Below are 21,027 nucleotides of genomic sequence, written 5' to 3' on the forward strand. Positions count from 1 at the left end.
AATTTTACCCTAGCCCTAACCCTGATTGTAACACTAAACCCCTCTGACCCGAAGCAACCCAAACTCTAACCCTAACCAGGTAATGGGCTCCTGCCCTAACCCTATCCTCAACCCTGACTTAAACCCTTTACCATAGCTTAGGATTGGTTTGGGGTTTGGGTTAGGTTTAGGATAGCACAGAGTTAGAGTGAGCACAGGACGAAATAGCATGATTCCGTAATTCGGAAAAATTAAACTCTATGTTTCCACATCATTCACTTCTTCCTTGGACCTGTTATGTTTCCGTTATGATTCCTGAACGGAAATATGACGACACGTTTCCGTTGCATTTCTGTCAACGGAATATTATCATCGCCTGTTTCCGTTACGTTTCCTTGTACGGATTCAAACTTTTACCGTCAAGTAAAACATATATTTATAAAGTGCTGTACAGTTCTTACACCACGTTACCATGAAGACGTGATCGTTCGAGGACAACAAAGGCAAATTGACGTGCATTAGGTGTGTACGTTCGTAGGAATCATAAGAAGTCCTAGAAGCTTCGATGTTTTACACTGAGCTATGTGCATGTTAATTTTGTAACTGTTTCGAAACCTTACAAAATTAAATCTTTTAAACTTACTCTGTGCTTAGATTTTTAAGCAGCTGGATCATTTGAGCCAGTTTAGTCACTCAAACCAGCAATACAATACTAGGCTAACTGGATAGTTTTAGGGTTAGGGTTAGGATTTTCAAGTAGGCACACGCATTTGTGTGGATATTGTGGTACATGGAGTTTAGTAGAGTGTAGATTTTAGCAGTATTTGCCAGTGTTGACATATTTATAAAATTATGGTTCCAAAGTGCGTGTCACTGTTGAGAACCCAAGAAAATCATGAGAAAGTCGCCGATGGATTAGCCATAAAAATAAGCCCAACTCTGAGTCAATGCCAAACCACAAGAAAGTTGTGAAACTCGCGCCAATGTAAAAAAAAAAAAAACAACTGAGGTTCGAAGTATGGGTCGCTAACATCCTATGAAAATCATGGGAAAGTCGAGGAGATTGGTCATGGTACCAACCAATGCCACTTTCCCATGAAAATCAAGAAACCTGTGGTAACTAGCCAACATATGCTAGAATGACAATCTTTAATAAAATTCATATCTAATAAGGATGTGTGAAATGGCCAATATCGCTCTTGGCCGAGATACTGGTTTGCCGTGTTTTGCCAGTTATTTTGGCGAATATGGTTAAAATCAAATCTGTGTAAAAACAGTAAAATCAACGAGTTATTGAGGTTCGTCAACATAGGGAGGGTCCTCTTAGTCTAGAGAAAAACTTTTGCCCACGGCTAAAGGCGTTAAATTAATAAATTGATATATCTGGGCGGCATATCAAACAGCAACACTAAACTTCTCCTTTCTCACAGCTTTTTCCCCTTTAACATCTTTGTTCATTCCATTTTTTTTAAAGTAAAAACTCGTTTTGGAGGCATAAAGGTCCCTAAAGCAACGTTTCAAGATTTTATGGCGATCTTGTGAAAAACATGTAGTTCCAGCTAGTTTAGAGGGTTTTGGCAGCTATTTACACAAAAAGTGGGTAAAATCAGCCCAATTTGTCGTGTTTCTGACGGTTTTTACGCGTTTTTTCCCCAAATTTTACTGAGAACACTGCGTTTTAGCTGGAATAAGTGTTTTCACATGGATTGTATCCCTATTTTGTTAAAGACATCGTGCTTTTGAATGTAAAATAGGCTGATTTTTGCAAAAAAAAAAAAGTGTTTTTCAGGTCGAATTGAGCGCTTTTGTCAACTTTTGCGTAAAATTTGGCAAAAACTCGTGCGTTCTGCCGGATTTTGGTGTTTTTAGATAGATTTCATTGCAATTTTACGAAATACATGTAGTTTCAGCTAGTTTGCAGCGTTTTGGGCTTGAGACCGGCAAGAGTGACGGTAGACACTCTTAGCAGAGATAATAATTGTGCTAGCAGATATTAAAATTTCACCTGTAAAGACAATAAATTAATTGAACACAAGAAAAAGGAAACTTGATTAAAAAATTAGAATAATGGCGGGGAGAAAAGAGGGCTGCACTAAAGATTATGTACTTGTGTTCTTGAAGCTGAAAATTAACAAGGTTCCTAACAATTTTTGAAAATCACACAAATCCCAAGCTATATCCAGGGTTTTCTCTTAATAAAATTAACTCTTAAAACAAATTGGGATTTTACCTTGGGCCTTTTTTTTTTGCTTTTTATGTACATTATTTATGTATAAATAATGCTCCCCTGACCCTCCCCCAAATTTCCAGAACAAATGGAAACTCTTAAGAATGATCAAGCTTTACCTTATTATTTAAAATTTTTACATCTTGAATTATCAAGTTATCACAGAGGATTTCTTGGTACTTTAACCTGTTTAACACCCTAAAAGAAGTGCACATATATACTACACACAATCAGCCCAGTCAAAATGTGCCACAGCTGACAATTTGGCTGCCTGCCACAATATAGCTGCCGCTAACTTCACACTTTTCACACTTCCATTCAAGACAAGGTTCAGCCTCTGCTGCCTATTACTATCACCAGCTTGCCTTCCACTCAAAAACATTTTGACTGAGCTCATCCATACATACATACATAAGTGGGAGATTAGGTTACATGAGCGAACCTGCACTATTGAAAGAGATCAATGAATTACAATTCAACGAAACATTGATAAATAAAATAAATCAATAGAAATGACAAAAATCAAACTAACAGCAGACAGTACTCTTTCAGCCTTCTGGACCTGAGCAGTGCAGTGATCTTCAACTAAGTGCTTAATTTGGACATAAAACCAGAACTTGGTATTGCTAAATATTATTATTTTTCTTTTAATATTCCCACTCCAGCTGATGTGTATTATTTGAATTACAAGTCTTATTAGCATGCAAAATCACCTATGGACAAGGCACACACTTTGGACATAAAACCAGAACTTGGTATAGCTAAATATTATTATTTTTCTTTTAATATTCCCACTCCAGCTGATGTGTATTATTTGAATTACAAGTCTTATTAGCATGCAAAATCACCTACAGACAAGGCACACACTTTGCACCAAAATAGCTTTGCATCAAGTACATTATCTAGTACATCATTACCATCTTCAGGTATTTCTAATTTACTTGTGAAAATCACACAAATCATAAGCTATATACAGCATACAATCAACAGCAAATTATTAGAAAGGAATGCAGTAAATTTTAATAAGAATATTACTAAGTAGTTAAATAACAAATAGCCCAGTAAAATTGTGCCCGTTGCTGGGAATTTGGTTCTCAATAAAATTAGCTAAAATAGCCAATCTTGAGTTTTACTGCTCACTCAAAATGGGCTGGCAGCTTACAATTTGGCCGCCTACAATGAAGTACCTTCCGCTAACTTCACACTTTTCAGACTGCTTTTCAGGAAGAGGTTTGGCCAGCTTTTCTACTACTCAAAAACATTTTGACTGGGCTGTGCAAGTCTTACTAGCATATAAAAAGCACCTTCAGGTAGATTACAGCAAAGCAGACTTTGTACCAAATGCTCTGCATTAAGTACATCATTACCCTCTTCAAGTATTTCTAGTTTACTTGTAAAAATCCCACAAATCACAAGGTATATTACATTATACATTCCAGTTGACAAAGCAATCAAGGGTAATTTTTTCATAATGGATGCAATGATCTTCAATATCAAGATTATTTGGTACCTAGATAGTAAAATGTTCGAGAGAAGAAATAATCATAAACATTTTTTCTTTCTCATCAGCATCGACTTCCAAAAGTAATGGATAATGACCACCTTAAAACAAAGAAGAAATAAATCAAATTTTTGATTTCACAGGGCTTCAATACGAAACAACTATACATATCTTTTATTTCCTACCACTTACAAGTGGCAGGAATGGCTGAAATGGCCTTCACGTGAACACAACAGAATCCTATGCGTGTATAACCATGTAGAACTATTTATTCGGTATCGAAATTACATCCCAAATGTCATGATATTTGACTGAAACTCAGCTTACCCATCTTTCGTTTAGACTTCGAAACTTGCTGCTTTTTACCACCGTTTCAATGTTTTCTTGTTGTTCAAAAGGTGGTAGGGCCATTGCAGACCGTGATTCTTTTTTTACTTGAGAACCAGATCACAACACCCAAGCCTTTTCACGCTAAATATTAAACTACTGAGATTTCCTTCGCCGCCGTAAGCCGCCATTTTATCTTCCCCTGAATACTAGTTCCCAAGCTTCGAGCCCGAAGGTCTCAGACATGCACTGAAATTATGATATTCGTTATTTCAGGGCCAATTTAGAAATAACGGTAATCGTTATTTTGGTGTCGAGATCATGCTGATCACAACTGAACGCACATTTACCCCTTTCCTCCGCCATCTTGAATGTTGTAAGACAGTGGAACCGAGTCCTTCTCTTTATTTAACACGTTTAAAGAGGATTGGTAAAGAGTGCCACGAAATTACTATATCCATAAATTTGGTGCCAATTTAGAAATAACGATAATCGTAATTTCGGTCTCGAGATCATGTTGATATATGGCATATAGACGACAAAATGGCTGACAATATATATGCTTTAAACTTCATGTAAGACTTACAATATGTCCTAGTTAGCTTTATTCTTTCACGTTCACCCACATCTACCCTAAGTTAATCATGTTCTACCACGTTGACCCATTCATTGGACGCAGATTTTTTCAGTAGTAGTGGTTCCTTGCACTTTCCACGATTGAATGGCTATCAGCGGTTAAGTCTGATCTATATTAGGGAGTTGTGATCGTTTTGCTTAGGGGTCGTTTCTTTAACGACCAGCTGTTGCTATAAAAACGTCTTAGGTCGTTTCGCCAACGTTTTAAGTTATTTCACCAACATCTCTGGTGCTTTCAGGCACTGGCGCTTCCTTTCAAATATTTTAGAGCTAATCGACTTTAAACCTGATTATATCGCGGCATCATAGGTCGAATGAGAATTTTCCGAATGGCATGTGCTGTATGTTTCACTCAGTTTGGTCTCATGCACCGTGGACGAATGAAAACCTCAAATTTATCCCTTACTTTGTACCGAAATAACTTGAGTTTTGTCAAATCGACTTTCTGCGCGTATCTTATCGACTTTGTCGATAAGCATCGAATCGACTTAAGTTTGGCTTGAATAGAATCGTTTTGGATGTTTTTACGGGTAATTGACGATCACTGCAACCAAAGCTCGGATGGGCTGGATAACTTTCCAAATGGGCCAACTCTCAAGCCTACAGAAAAAATCCCCGGCCCCGCATAGTTTGCCAAGTCCCCCAGACCAAAGAAAATTTGATTGGTCTTTCTTTTACCACTCTCAAAACCTGTTTTTTTTTGCAAATAATTTTTGTTATCTTTTTTCTCTTGGACAACTTTTTCTCGATAACTTGGTTACCACCGGAAGGAATGCGTGATTTATGATTTTCTCATGTTGTCCGGCGTTCACACTCTCGTTCTGTCTTGCGTGGCATGTACTTGTATGACCTGATATGGGCTCAATACAGTTTTCACGTATTATTTGAGTGATTCCTGACCTAAGATAACCGCTAAATCTTGTATCAGTGTTGTATTTCCGAGGTGTCAAAGACATTGATTAGAGATCAAACGTGAATAGCAAACCATCCTCATTCATTACTTTGTCTGGGGTGGTTAAGTTATGGGAAACGATTGTGGCCGAGGCAATAAGCAGCTGGGTACGAAAATGCTAGCTGCGAAAAATGTCGCCGAAGGGGAGGCGAGAATTTCTTGAAAGGTGCCAGTTCTGATTTCTCTTTTCAATGCCCCATACATCTCGGTATGAATATCTCCTTAAAGCTAAAATGAAATGTTAATCAACGCATTTGTGATGACTTTATGTTAAGCGCTATAAAAGTTCTATGAATTCTCAGTGATTCTCATTGTTTTATTGCCCAATCATAACCCTTCTTCTTCATTGTTCGCTTGGAAAGTTCGTTTTACGTCTCCCGTAAGTTACGGTATTCCTCTGTGGAGCACCCTCTCCCAGGACAAATCCCGGATTGTCCTTGTCTTCAATACCTGCCAAGTACTATTGTTTCTCAAAAGAGTCTTAACTGAAACGATTCACGTAATTATCATAAATCGAGTACCTAGTCAGTTGTCGAGACGATTTTTATCGAGTCAATTCTCCCCGGTTAACTGCGACCGATCCAAGTACGCTTTGCCTGTGTAACACTGAGGAAACGGTATCCGGTCACTTCGCAAACGTGTCACTTCGCAAACTGTCAGTTCGCAAACGTCCTCGGTCGATTCGCAAACGCATCCCAGTCGATTCGCAAACATAATATGAATCAACGAAAATCAACAGAAGAGAATCACGTTACTTTTAATCATTATAAATGATGAATTGATTGCGTGACTCGACTGATCGACGAGCAATGTAGAAAAATACACGCACAGTATCACTTTTTTAAACCACTAAATGATCTACTTAACTATTCTCTAGTATTTACAAATATTTACAAATGTGATGGTTTCTGTGTGATTGACGACAACCGTGTAAGCTGGAACGCACGAAGTGAAGACAGGGTATTGAATACATATCCAAGATAGATGTAAAAGAGGAACAAGACACAAATTTACATCTATCTATGCTTCGATCGAAACCGCCTTAGAGTTGTTGAAGAATTAGACGTATTAACTGCTAAACGCTAATAATAATGTACAACTACTTAGTTTTGCACAGCAACAAGAAATGTATTTGATTTGAAGGCAATAACAGTCCCAAAGAAAGAACACTGTGTCGGAGGAAAAGGAGGATTGCAATGCCGTCCCAAGCGTAACAAGTCGCGTAGCAACAGAAGCAAACAAAACCCAAACTCCAACGGGTGATAAATGTGAAACCATGAAATTGCACAATTAGCAATAATATTTCATAAATATAGTGCATGACTCTGTATGAAGAATGGAAGTGTAATTATAAACTAAACTTAACTATTAGACTCTCAATTTGTTACTTATAAAGAAAAACCATGCAACAGCACCCATCAATCTACCCATCACATCTCTAAACTTCACAAATGTGCCAGTTCGCCGACATCAGAAATTAGAGTATTTGTGGGAGTTTATGGCATTCTCTTTTCTCATCCGAAAAATCAAATAAATAACTGCTTCATATGATATATCTTTCAAGTATTGTTTGTCTAAAAAGATTCTTTCTGAGTTTTTTTTTTGATCGAAGGTTGAGTATCTTCGAATACCGGTCACTTCGCAAACGTATCTTCGATGTCCGTTTTTAAATATCTCGGCTACTACTGGACCAATTTCGGCAAAAAACGGCTTGTTTTAAAGATCGTGTTAAACCAAATTGTTTTGAATCTGTCATTGTGACGCGCCATAAAAAAATAGTATGATATCCGTGTCCAAAAATCCACTAAGTTCAAATTTGGTGGACGCCATTTCTATTGTTACGTCGAAAACAATACGCTTCGAAGTCTTTTGTGCACAATTGATGTGATATTGATGTCATGATTACGATTGGCAATTAGTCCAGAACAATAGATGCCAGGACTGTAAACAGATCAATTAACTTTGCCCTCCCAAAAGAATGCTTTCACATGTGTCAAAGTAACCAATAAGCAGGTTTTTATTGAATTTTTCGATCCGCTACACGAGTATATAAGGGGCTACCTTGAAGCCCATTTCTTACCATTATTCAACCATTCAACTCAATACTTAAATCACTTGAATTTATGTTATTCATTTACATGTTAGAAAAATATCGTAGCTTATTTGTATATCAATTTAGTTACAAACATTAATTAATATATACATATCAATTTTACATGTAAATATTACTAATTTTAAAAATAAAATTGCTGTAATTATAAATATAAAAAAATTATTTTGTAAGACTTACTTTTATTTACTCCTAGTGATGTAAGCATTTCTATAAATAAAATATTTGGTAGCAAGTCCCGTTGCCTCTTTCTTATACAAGTAGTGACTATTATTTTTCAAGTGCATGTGAGTTAGCAAATCCGGAGTCAGTTTCAATTATTTAGTACTAAAATACTACAACGAATACTTACCAGATAAATGGGCGAAATATGAGTTCCAGTGCAGTTCCAGTGACAATATTGACATAGTTTCGAGAGTTTCGAGCTAAATGCATTGTTTGGTGTACATGAGAAAGCAAACCGAGTTTAGCTGAAACCGTTTAGCTAAGATTTATCGCAAATATTCCAAGAAGTATTAATTACATGCGACTTGAATGCCGGCATGAGTTTCCAAACGGGAAAGTAAACGGATTAATGCTAATTCATTGCCATTTTCTCCGATAAAAGATGATAAAAAAACATCTTTCGAAGTTAAATCAACCTTTTTATAAATAATTTGAACACGTCTGCGAATCGACTGCGATCGCGACTACGTTCGCGAAGTGAACGGTATGCGATCGATCGATAACAAATCGTTTCATCGAACGAAACGTACCGATCTCCCGATGACTATATTCACATGAGTAAGGAAAGTCATCGTCTGATGTAAGATCACAGTAACGATAAGACATTAATAAGAAGGATAGAAAATAATGAAAAAGCAAGCTAGACATTGAGACACTTCGAGACACTGAGTTAGATAAGATTTATTGAAAAGATTCCAAGAAGTTGGATGCCTGCCGAGCTTCCAAAATGGCAAAAGTAAGCTTTCACGCTGATAAAACTTACTACATTACTTCTTAATTTTATAACTTTCTTCGATAAAAGATTGTAAAGAAACATAATATGAAGTTATATCAACCTTTTTAAAAATAATTCGAAGACGTTTGCGAATCGACTTGGATGCGTTTGCGAAGTGACAAAGGACGTTTGCGAAGTGACAGTTTGCGAAGTGACACGTTTGCGAAGTGACCGGTATTCGAGGAAACGATACATTACTATTAGATGCTGCACATGCCAAGGTGAGATATGCCACAGCATGGAATGTTCCTGTTCTGTTCTGCGTTTGAAGACCTCTTTGAACTGACCAGCAAGCCAAGCATAACGCGTTTGCAGTTTAAGTAACGAGTCTAAAGTCGCGTCATTAAGAACACTGAAAAGTGTTTGTCTTTTGTCGAGCACTTTCACATGATGAGAGGACCAGAAGTGGTTTTGTTTGTGAGTGTGATCTTCGAGCTTGGGTGAGTGTCAATAGAAATGATGTGATTTAAAATGGAAAACATTCCATCGCGCATGCAAAATGCCTATTGTTCTCGAGACATTTACTTGCAGTAGCGAAAAAATTCTAGATCCGTAATATAAGCGGCGAGGCGTACACGAGATGGTTTTAATTGGTCGTGATTTTGTGCCCCTTCCCTCGGGGAATAATGGCCTAGCTCATTAACTTATCAGGGCTGGGTAAAGAGACAAAGGAATAAAGGGGGTAAGTTTCTAAAGAAACTGTGTGCTACGTCGGTGGGAGAGTGTAACAGGGTAATTACGTATTATCAATTGACTTGAGAACGTAAATTGGCCACCGTAAAGAGTTTAAAAGCTGACATTTCGAGCGTTAGCCCTTCGTCAAATTTATCTTTCAAATCGGCACTCTTAATCCCCGCGGTGTCAACGAGCGCTTTTCATTTAACTAATTTTTTGTAAAGTTGTTTTCCCGTCACCACATTCCCACTAATATAACGTGGCTCCATTTTCTGCATAAACTTTTTTTAAACCCATATGCACAACCAGTAAATCCTCCAATCCCTCTGACGAAGGGCTAACGCTCGAAACGTCAGCTTTTAAACTCTTTATGGTGGCCAATTTACGTTATCAACTCAGTTGATAATGTTAAATTACCCTGCTAAGAAACAAAGGCCGCGCTAAAGTTTTTGTTTGTGCTATTGTTTCGTCTTATCACACATCTACCCGATGATTTTTAAAGCTGGCTATTCAATGTACTTAAGCTTACCAAAAACGGTTTGCGCATAAATTTCTGCCAAAGGCAATTGCATGCCAAAATCTTGTTGAAAATTGTGAAATCAACAAACTTGACATGTCATTGCAATTTTTGCCAACAATTTTTCCCAGCTCTGGATCTGATTACCAGAAGAGTTTAATCACTCGATTTCTTAGAAATTGCTTCAGGCGTGTAATTAAAGGTTTCTCCAAATCATTTTCCGTTTATGGAACCTGGAACATGCAAGTGAAAGCTAGATCCAAAGTTTTGTTGTTTTTGCTAGCAACTTCCACGCAGCTATTAAACTCACCGGTACTCTGTTTGTTATCAGAGTTGTTTTCCTTTTCATTAAATTCAGGACGAGTGAAACATCGGCAAAGTATTTGTACGCCCGTTGGTTCCCGTGCGAATCTCTTGTTTTCGTGAAAAATCCTTGCGTTTACCCGAGTTCGGTTGATGCGTAAGATATGGTAATTGCTTTGTTTGGCCAAACGACCAATCCTAATGCAATGTTGATTTAATTTTGTTTAAGGATGGGGATAAGTTCTACCCGAAAGGCATTTGGTAGGGAAAGCACGGCACAGAACACATTTTTTGGACGCGAGGGAGAGCAGCAATACGTTATCAAAGAGAAATCGAGTGAAGTCGATGATGGAGAGTTTTTGCCACTACGTCCAAACTATTTAACGTCGGAACCAGAGGACATACCCGCTGGAATGACAAACGTGAAGCATCCTGGTAGATTCTTAACTGCTGCCGTTGGGGATGGAATCTCGGACGACACGTCTTCCATTCAGGCCATCGTTAATCACGCTGCAAGTTCCAAAAATAATAAGGTATTCTTCCCTCGAGGTGAATACCTAGTAAGCAGTAATATCGCCATCCCTGGCCCGGTGGAACTTCACGGAACACGGAGCGGTATCGCAGTTATCAAGTCCTCGACTCCTTATGTTTTTCAAGTTTACAATGCTTCACCAGTGAAATCGGTTTCATTGAATAATGTGGACTTCGACGGAATTCGTGTGAATTTTGACGGTGGAGTCAATCGAGAAGTCCCTGGACCAACAGCTATGAGTAACGTTACCATAAACAGCTGTGTATTCTTTTCATCCGGAAGGCCAACTCCGAGAAACGCTGAGAGGGAGCAGTTGGAAATGATGGACCTTAGAAACAGTAATGTGTACAGAAACATCTTTTTGCGCGATTCTAATGCGTATGGAGTTGCTTCAAAATTTACCTTCACTGTGGGTGTAGAGGTGAGAGAAAACATATGTGGGCTGGATTTAGGCAAGATAGGCTGGTTAGCCACCAAAGTTGAGCCAGCATGGTACTGGCGAGATCAAAAACAAAAATTAGAATTCCTTATGACTCATTACAATCTGGAATCTGATCAAGGCTTCTTTCAAAGTTGTTGTTATGAAGAGTGCGACGAAAGGATGAGAATCGTGAAAAATATCTTCAACGGAAGCCCAAACACAGGTCGTTTCCGAGACCACGTGATGTACCTCAAAGGCTTCAATATGATGGAAGTTGTAAGTAATTACGTCAGAGGCTGGCCAGCGGATTATTCAGGGGGCATTAAAGCTCGAAATGGAAAAAATCTATTGGTTGCCCGTAATCACCTCGACGACACAGGTATTTTTTTGTACACTCACAGAACAATCAATCCATGTCTCTTTAATGGTTTGAAGAACGTTGTCATCTACAGAAATCACATCGTGCAACGAACCAATCCTGGTCATCTCACAAGTGGTATCTATTATTACGAGCCCCATGATATTGGGATAGATTGGAACATCACTTACTCCGCAAATGTATTTGAGATCGTTGGAGTAAGCGACCCCACTAATTACATATGTATCTGGCTGACCAATGGCGATCTTTCTCAACATCACGTGCTCCAAGACAACGTCTATTATGGTACCAAAATGCCTGTGAAGCTGTATGCTGACGACAGTACTCCATTGCATGAAACAGAGAAAAACAACGCTAGTATTACAAATTGGTACAACTATCCACTGTACAAGCTAAACATTCCCCCTTATTAGACTGTGCTAAATAACATCTATTGTTATTTGATTATCGAACTTTATTTGCATCGGTGATCGAAGAATTATCCTTTTTAAGATTACAGCGCCCCAGAAGGATTGGAGCGAGTGATGAAAGAATCAGTTTTTTCTAATTAGAATCAAAGTGTTCAGTTTAATTATAATCAAAGATGGAGCCGCTTTAAGTTAGGAACTCGCGCGAGCGGATATTTTTACCCGATTACTAAAGAACTTCAAGTTGGGGGTAACGTAACTTAAAGTTTGAGGTGACGCAACCATGTTTCGAGGCGACGGAACTTGGGGCGACCATCCAGGAGGGCAATTTGTCTCGTACCCAGACCTTGTGCGGCCGGCCAAGCCTTTATATCAGTTACACAGTGGGTACGAGATTAGGGAATGACATCACCCGTTACACCTGTTACCTATCAAATACTATTTTATCTTCAAAATTTTAATTTCTTGAAAGGGACAAGAAAGTTCAATTGTGTGCAAGTGAAGAGAAAAGTGATTTTTCTTTAACAAAAGGTATACTGGGGCACTTCAGTACGACATAAGGGGGGTCGGGAGGGTGGTAGCGAGCAGCCGATTGAATGACTGATTGATAACTTTATTTATCCACAGAAAAGAACTCCTTCAACTTGATTTATAAGTAAAATATCTAATTCTGTTTGGCTATTCTATCAAATAAAGCAAGATAAATTCTGTCATGCCTGAGGCTGCTTTGCACATCAACATGGATGTTGCTACTAGCCTTTGGTGATTTGATGATTAAGAGTGTGTCCACGAAAGCACCAGGCAGTCTTGCTACATGCCATCTCACTGATTCCAATGAAACTTTGCCAGTTTCAAGGGTCTACCCCAAAACTCAAAAAGACAAACTGGTTTTTGTTGTGTTTTTTTCCGGGGGTGAAATGGACCACCTTCCCCCTTCCTGCATTTATCTCCCACGAAACGCGTGGGAGATAAATAAAAGTTTTTACCTTCTCAGTTTGTTCCATCAAAAACGCTTTTAATGTGAAGTCACGTCGACCTCGACAGAAAAATTAGGCTCACCCTGTCAGAATCACTAGTTTGATAACGTAAATATCAAATAAGATACATCATTGCGCTTTGATCACAGTAATGAAAAAATGTGCGTTTCCTCACACTCGCCACATTTATTCTTTAGAAAATTATTTTACTGAAGGGCAATGTCACTTAGCTTGGCGCGTCTTGACTCTGACTGACGAAAATTGCCGACGATGCGGCGAGGTGAGCCCCATGAAATTATTGTCAAATGTTTTTAAAACTTTTTCTACCACAACAGAAACAAAAGCCAGTCACCTACAAAATTTCAGAATGACTTCTAAATTTTGCTAAATCTTAATTGTCTCGTACAGGGCCAACGCGCCTTGAATGGGTCTTTTATTTTATGTTTTACTTCTATGTAAAGATTAGTCTCTATAGCACCCAACTGACTCAACATCGCGAGGTCGGTTAATCAGGACTCTGAGAACTGTCTTCCGTATTGACCGTACACGATACGAAGGGGTCGGTGGTTTGAAACATAGCTCACGGAAAGGTTTCCAAACAAATGTGGCAATAATTCATCTCTTTAATTTCCTTTTTGAAGCAGAACGAAGTGGAGGAGGAAGGGGGTTTGGGACGTGTAGGTTGGGGTAGGAATGAGAATTCCTCATGCGCACATGCGTGGACCGCATGCAGACACTCCTACCACTTGCATCATTTATCCCACCACCTTGCCGCCTTAACAATGAACAACAGTGCTATCTGTTTTACTCTGTAACCTGGTTACAACAAACGCTGACGATATTTTCTAAGATTTATCTCAAGCTGTCTTTTATTTTAGCGTTCTGAAATTACTACATAATCCCTTAAGAAACTTTGCCAAAAATTGTATAAAGTGTGCTAAAAAACAAGAATATTTTGATTCCCTAAACAACATTTTGACAATGACCTGACTTAAAAACAATTAAATCACTATGCAAACATACATTATCTCAAACATTTCAATGCCTAAGTGACTTGTTGAACCAGTTTCAAAATATTGCTGCCGTCATTTTTCTACTTGATACTGATTAAGTTCTTGACTTTGAAAGATTTTTCCAAGGTTCTAGTTGGAAATCCATGAATTTTTTCCAATCTTTTAAGCACTCAGAAGTAGTACTGGAACTGATCCAAAGAAAAGCTTTTCGTAAAGATTTTACATAAAAAAATTTGGGACTCTGTTAACGAAACCTATAACAAAAGACTTTGTGAGAAAACCCTGTTAGACTTAACTGGCTCGTTTTTGATGCTTAAACTACTGTTTTAACTTTCCTGACTTCACTTCACTTAAGAGCCCTAAGTCAACAATGTTTCGTGCTGATTATATCGGCCGGATAAGACAATTTTTGTGCAGAAAAAATATTCTCGGATACGTAACCAATACCTCCTTCTGAGAAGATCGGAAAAGAGAATGTAAAAAATTGAAATTAATATCCTTAATTTGAGGTTGCCCTTTCCTTAATTACACAATGAAATAACGGATAGAGTATTTTCTCTACTTATTCTATTTGGTTATCCATCTAAAAGTCTCTAAGGTCTGTTTCCTTCGAGCTATTCTCATCTTCTTTCCTGTAACAAACGTAAAAAAAAAACAATTATAAATAACTTAATCAACATTTCTTAAATAAAGCAAATACAGTTCTACCAGGCGTAATACGTAGGCAAATGCACACTTGCGTCTGATTGGCAGAGAGGCCCTTTCGAGATTCTATATTTTACATCCAACTGGAAGAATAATTTGTTACTCTTTGAAAGAAACAAAAAAAGGGTATAAAACCAATTTGATATTCAAGGTGACAAAGGATCACCGCCGACAGTCAGCGACCAGTAAGTCAAAGCCACCTCCGCATCTAATTTTAACTTTAATTTATGAAATACCTGTCCTCACCGAGTCTTACCTCTGCTTGCCAAACTCGAGCCTCACATCATCTCCAATTAGCGTAAACGAAGCCCACTCAGACACTTTGGTAAAGCCGTTTTTTCTCATCCACTTCATGGCCTGATGAAGGGATTCACCGGCACTTTCTCCTTCAACAAGGTGTTTGTAGAACCGACTCATCAGCTGCTCTGTTGCTGAGTCTGAAATGGTCCACAGCGCAACCAACACAGAGCGAGCACCGGATCCTAAGAACGCACGGGCAATTCCAATAACTCCCTCGGCTCTTATCTCTCCACTTCCACTGTGAGAGCAGCTAAGCACCACCAGTTTAGCTCTGATTTTTACTCGTGAGACATCAGCCATCGTCAACATGTAATCTTCCTGTGGTAGGATAGCGTTTCGACCGTTAGGAGCAGGAATGGGAGAGAGGGTAATTTCTCCCCTCTCGGCGTTACAATGGGCAGCAAAATGTATCAGACTCACTGAACTTATCCGCTCAAGCACCGCCTGCTTCGTTGCTTTCTCGTCTACCAGAGGCGGAACACCCACCAATCGTCCGACCATCTCCGCTTCCTTTCTTGCACCTGGCAATGGCAGCAGCCAATCAACCTTGGGATTGCCTATTACCAAGGCACCAGTGTTGCTGTGATAATCCTCTGGACTATCTTGAATGATCTTGAATGATCTTGAGTGTTGTCAAAGAAGGAATGACACGGATCCTATGAGTCTCCGACAGGTATTCGGCCCCCTCCTTTTCACGGAGAGCAGCAAACGGAACTTGGTACAAACAGCGGTCAGGGACGATTATGACTTCAGGCTCCTCAAGCAAATCATAAACGGGGGCAATAAACATTTTGTAACACAAAGATAGACTTGAAATGACTCCTTCGTTCTTGTCCTCGTGTTCCTCCACGCAATCTTGCTGAGCTCTTTTGCCCGGGGGAGAGAGGTTGCAAACAATCTGCCAAAAATTTACTTAAAGGCAAATCTTTGGGAAACCCAGCCTGAACTAGATTCTCTTCCACAGATATTCTTTTAAAGTGAAGGACTCCACTTGTTTTCAAGATTCACAAATGCAAATCATTTTGAAAATAAGAAATATACAGACAAGTACAGTTATCTTCCTTTCTAGAGATGTCTTCAATGCCAAACCAAGATTTTGGATTAGCGGAGATGTGCTTCTCAACCGAGTACTTCTCTGCCATCAAGTCTGATAGGCCTCTAGCTCGAATCAACTCCTCAACGTAAAGAGCATCCAGAGAATTTCCGGTGGCACAAAGCAAATTACAGAGCGGCTTGTGGCTAAATGTTCATTCACAACAAGATATTGACGACTTGAAGGAAGCTGCAGACGCCATAGACGAAATGGAAGAAGAACTTGATGACATCCAAACAGGGTTACATAAACAAGAAGAAAAATTGGTATACCTTGAGAACCAAAGCCGTAGAAACAATGTCCGCATCGATGGAATTCCCGAACAACACAACGAGACCTGGCTGAATACTGAAACAAAGGTGAAGGAAGTACTACAGGAGAAACTAAACCTGAGCTTTGAGCCGATGATCGAGCGAGCGCATCGCACCGGAGCAAGACCAAGATCAGGTGCTGCTGATGGTATCAACACACGCCCAAGAACCATTGTGTGTCGTCTGCGCGACTGGAGGCAGAAGGATGATATTCTTAGAGCCGCCCGAAGGATAAAACCATCTGGTATATTTGTGAATGAAGATCTCGCAAATGAGACCATCGAAAAGCGGAAAAGGCAGGTTGATGAGCTGAATGCGGCAAAGAGAGCCGGGAAGACGGCATACTTCGTGTTGGACAGACTTGTTATAAAGGAAAGACGTAGTGCAGAGCCCAGCTAAGTTTATTTACTAAATAACGATAATGTCGCTTACCAATTTACCGTTTAGTCACTTAGATGAAAGCGACTTTGCTGCGGTGATTTATGAATTCAGAAATGGACCTGTTCATTTCGATCCCGAGAGACTATCTAACTTATTTATCAACCCTTTGAGTTCCGATTTTGAGCGGTTCTTAATTCGTTCGGATGATCTAGACCCTGACATACATTTTAATATTGACGGCGGGTGTTCTTATTATGTAGAAGATAAATTTAACGATACTCTTCAAAAAGAAATCATGATTAGTCGTGAACAATCGAATCATCTTTCATTGTTCCATTTAAATATTCGAAGCCTTCAAAAAAAGGTTGATGAACTATCGACCCTTCTAACCTCTCTAGATATAAAATTCTCCGTTGTTGGGATAACTGAAACCTGGTTAATGGATTCACCAGTTGGAGTCGAAATTGATGGTTATAACTTTGTTTACAAAAATCGCCCTGTTAAATCGGGTGGAGGTGTTGGCTTGTATGTATCAGACAATCTTGATTTTAGAATTCGCACCGATATTTATGCTGATGAAGCTGAGGTGATGGAAGCATTGTTCATTGAGATCATTCGACCCCATGAGAAAAATATCATTGTTGGTATAATTTATCGCCCTCCAAATCAAAATGTAAATGATTTCGTGACCAGAATGAACGAAATATTAGGGAAAATATCTCGGGACAACAAGATATGCTATATAATGGGAGATTTTAATTTGAATCTGCTAAAAAATCAAAACCACAACGCCACCGGGGAATTCCTAGATGGCCTGTATTCTCACCTGTTTTTTCCGTTAATCACGTTACCTTCCCGAATTACTTCTCACACTGCAACTCTGATTGACAACATTTTTTCTAACCATGTCGAGCACAGTTATTTGAAGTCTGGACTATTAATAACGGATATTTCAGACCATCTGCCTATCTTTTCCATTTGCTTCGATCATAAGTGTACCCGCGAACACCAAGAGAACATATTTGTCCGTGACAAAAGCGAGCTAAACATTTCCAACTTCCTAGAGGAATTAGATTGTATTGATTGGCTCAATATAGACGGGTATAATGATCCTAAAATCTGCTACTGCAAATTTCTTGAGCGATACACTAAAGCTTACGAAACACATTTTCCTTTGAAGAAACTGAAGCGTCGCCTTCACTTTAGGAAACCGTGGATATCCCAGGGCTTACTTAAATCTGTCAAGCAGAAAAACAAACTATACAAGCAGTATATTTCAAACCCCTCTCTCTGGAAGGAAGCGAAATATAAAACTTATAAGAACAAACTGAATCACTCCCTACGAATCGCGAAACGTTTATATTATGATAAGAGGCTAAGCGAGTCAAAATCCAATATAAGAGCCACTTGGCGTCTGCTTAATGAGGTACTAAACAGCAAGAAATTGAGACCTAAACCCAACTCTGTGTTTAAGGTTGATGATCAAGATATTTCTGACCCAATGGAGATTGCTAATCGATTTTGTCATTACTTCAGCAATATTGGACCAAACCTCGCTAAACGAATTCATTCTACGACCTCGTATAAGAATTTTCTTCCTGGTCATTTCCCTCAGTCAATGTTCCTAAATTTAGCAACTCAGGAGGAGATTATAGATATCGCATCTACGTTTCCGGCGGGAAAATCGGCTGGGTATGACAATATCCCTATGTCTATCATAAAGCGATCTATATGCAGCGTTTCCTCTCCATTAACACACATTGTAAATCTCTCCATTACTCATGGTATCGTTCCGGATGATTTGAAAATTGCTCGTGTCATACCTATTTTTAAATCAGGTGACAAAGCTCTCTTCAGCAACTACAGACCTATTTCTGTTCTACCGTGCTTTTCAAAGTTTTTGGAACGAATAATTTACAACCGCATTATGAATTATCTCAATGACTCCGATGTCTTATGTGATAATCAATATGGCTTTAGAAAAAATCGCTCTCCTTGCCTTGCGCTTATCGATTTGTGTGACAAAATTTCTTCTGCATTTGATAGAAAAGAACATGCCATTGGAGTATTCCTAGATCTTTCGAAAGCATTCGATACGGTAAATCACGACATTCTTTTTGAAAAACTCAATCATTATGGGATCCGTGGTCTGGCACTAGAATGGGTCAAAAGTTATCTTTCTGAGAGGACACAATTTGTCGAATTTAATAACGTTAGATCTGCCCCACAGGGGATTCCCTGTGGGGTGCCTCAAGGTTCTATTCTTGGTCCCTTATTTTTTATCCTGTATGTTAATGATTTGAACAATGCTTCCCTGCTTGATGCAATCTTGTTTGCTGATGATACAAACTTATTTATCTCCCATAATGACCCTGTTTACCTAATCAACACATTAAATAGAGAATTAAACAAATTGTCAACCTGGTTTGCAGCAAACCGGCTCTCCTTGAATTTAGCCAAGACTAATTTTATGGTATTCAAGCCTTGGCAAAAGAAGCAATCCTTTGAATTTCAAGTTTTCATAAATGAGCAGCCTATTCTTCGTGTTTCTGAGACCATGTTTTTGGGTGTTTTATTAGATGACAATTTGACCTGGAAATCGCATATATCCTTAACAGCAAATAAATTATCCAAATCTATAGGTATTATTCATAAATCTAGGTTTTTTCTCTCTACTCACTCCCTTCGTACTTTATACAATTCTATGATCCTTCCATATTTGTATTATTGCAATTTAGCTTGGGCTGGTACCTATAAGTCAAACCTTCAAAGAATTGTAACCTTACAGAAACGTGCGTTAAGAATAGTAAGCAATTCTACATACATTGCCCATACTGGCCCTATTTTAAAGGAACTTAAACTCTTAAAATTTCATGATATCCATTCGTTTCAATTAGGTACTTTTATGTTTTCATTCGAGAACTCTACACTCCCTTCCAAATTCAATAACTTTTTTTTACTGAATAGTCAAATCCACAATTATAATACTAGGAATGCTCAGTCCTTCCGTTTGCCACTGTGCAGAACGAACACCAGGAAGTTTTCGATTTACTTTCAAGGTCCAAACTTTTATAATTCGTTAAATTCTGACATAACTAGTTCTCCCTCCTCCGCTTCTTTTAAAAGAAAGCTTAAGGAATTTCTTCTCTCTAAGTATTAGCTTCTGTAAGGCAGTAATTCTTAACTAACTTACTTAATATGTGTGTGCGTGTGTGTGTGTACGTGTGCGCGGTCAAAGTTAATTACCATAAGTCCATATTGTAATTCTAATATAAGATTAGTTATTTTAATTGAGAAAGCCTGACTTGTTATAAGCCTCGTGGTTTCTTTCAGGTTTTCTCGCCATTTATTTTCTGTCATCAATTTTCTTCATTTTTTTTTTCCATGTGTAAATGTCGTATATGGCAAATAAATATTGTATATTGTATATTGTAAATGTTCCTGAGTCCTCCAGAAAGGATTGATCATTGGCGCCCAAGAAATGCCTCAGCTCCTCATACTTTTCAATGCACAGATGAAGACACAAAAGGGAGTCTTTGATTTTATTTTGATATAAATACAAAATAGCGTGCTCTTGAAGGATTTAAAACTCTTTTCTTCTGTCTCCAATATCTCTAGATATGGATAAAGCTTTCTCCAAACATACTTCCGAAGGTTCATAATCTCCAATAGTTCTAGACACAACTCCAAGGTTTGCAAGATCTGCTGCCTCCCCTTCCTTATCACCAATTTCAGTTCTGATAACGAGCGCTTTGTGGAGATGCTCTTTAGCCTTGTCGTACTGCCCACGAGAGTGAAACACAGTTCCCAGGTTTCCATAACATGATGCTTCTCCTCTTCTATCGCCAATTTCAGTTCTGATGGCGAGGGCTTCTTGGAGATACTCTTTAGCCTTGTCGTATTGCCCGAGCGACTGAAACACAATACCAAGATTTCCGTAGTCAGTTGCCTCTCCTTCTCTGTCGCCAATTTTAGCTCTGGTGACAAGCGCTTTTTGGAGATACTCTTTTGCCTTGTCGTATTGCCCGAGCGACTGAAACATAGTTCCTAGGTTTCCATAATACGATACTTGTCCTCTCCTAATGCCAATTTCAGATTTGATGGCAAGCGCTTTTTGGAGATACTCTCTAGCCTTGTCGCATTGCCCGAGCGAGTGAAACACAGTTCCCAGGCTTCCATAGCATGATGCCTCTCCTTTTCTGTCGCCAATTTCAAATTTGATGACAAGCGCTTTTAGGAGATACTCTTTAGCCTTGCCGCATTGCCCGAGCGACTGAAACA

At 38.8% G+C, this 21,027-nt stretch overlaps 3 protein-coding genes and 2 long non-coding RNA genes across 5 annotated transcripts in view; 3 read left to right on the plus strand and 2 right to left on the minus strand.

The window, feature by feature from the left end:
• LOC149036716 (uncharacterized) overlaps positions 1 to 21,027 on the plus strand; it is a 90,497-nt gene that overhangs the window by 36,797 nt on the left and 32,673 nt on the right. The gene's annotated exons all lie outside the window — the stretch shown is intronic.
• Positions 2,305 to 4,417, minus strand: LOC149036717 (uncharacterized). The gene is made up of 2 exons (XR_016181571.1): positions 4,035 to 4,417; positions 2,305 to 3,808 (listed from the first exon to the last, which is right to left on the minus strand). It is a non-coding gene; the product is annotated as an uncharacterized LOC149036717 (long non-coding RNA).
• On the plus strand, positions 9,037 to 12,325 carry LOC149036718 (uncharacterized). Its single transcript, XM_089188829.1, has 2 exons — positions 9,037 to 9,172; positions 10,457 to 12,325. The coding sequence occupies exons 1-2, from the start codon at positions 9,120 to 9,122 to the stop codon at positions 11,970 to 11,972; spliced, it is 1,569 nt and encodes a 522-aa protein (XP_089044955.1). The 5' UTR covers positions 9,037 to 9,119; the 3' UTR covers positions 11,973 to 12,325.
• LOC149036719 (tetratricopeptide repeat protein 28-like) lies at positions 14,322 to 16,103 on the minus strand. Its single transcript, XM_089189928.1, has 3 exons — positions 16,003 to 16,103; positions 14,918 to 15,211; positions 14,322 to 14,588 (listed from the first exon to the last, which is right to left on the minus strand). The coding sequence occupies exons 1-3, from the start codon at positions 16,101 to 16,103 to the stop codon at positions 14,540 to 14,542; spliced, it is 444 nt and encodes a 147-aa protein (XP_089046054.1). The 3' UTR covers positions 14,322 to 14,539.
• Positions 16,217 to 16,809, plus strand: LOC149036720 (uncharacterized). Its single transcript, XM_089189532.1, has one exon. The coding sequence runs from the start codon at positions 16,264 to 16,266 to the stop codon at positions 16,762 to 16,764; it is 501 nt and encodes a 166-aa protein (XP_089045658.1). The 5' UTR covers positions 16,217 to 16,263; the 3' UTR covers positions 16,765 to 16,809.

Source organism: Pocillopora damicornis, chromosome 12 (assembly GCF_964200805.1).
Source record: "Pocillopora damicornis chromosome 12, jaPocDami1.2, whole genome shotgun sequence".
Taxonomy (NCBI): Eukaryota; Metazoa; Cnidaria; class Anthozoa; order Scleractinia; family Pocilloporidae; genus Pocillopora; species Pocillopora damicornis.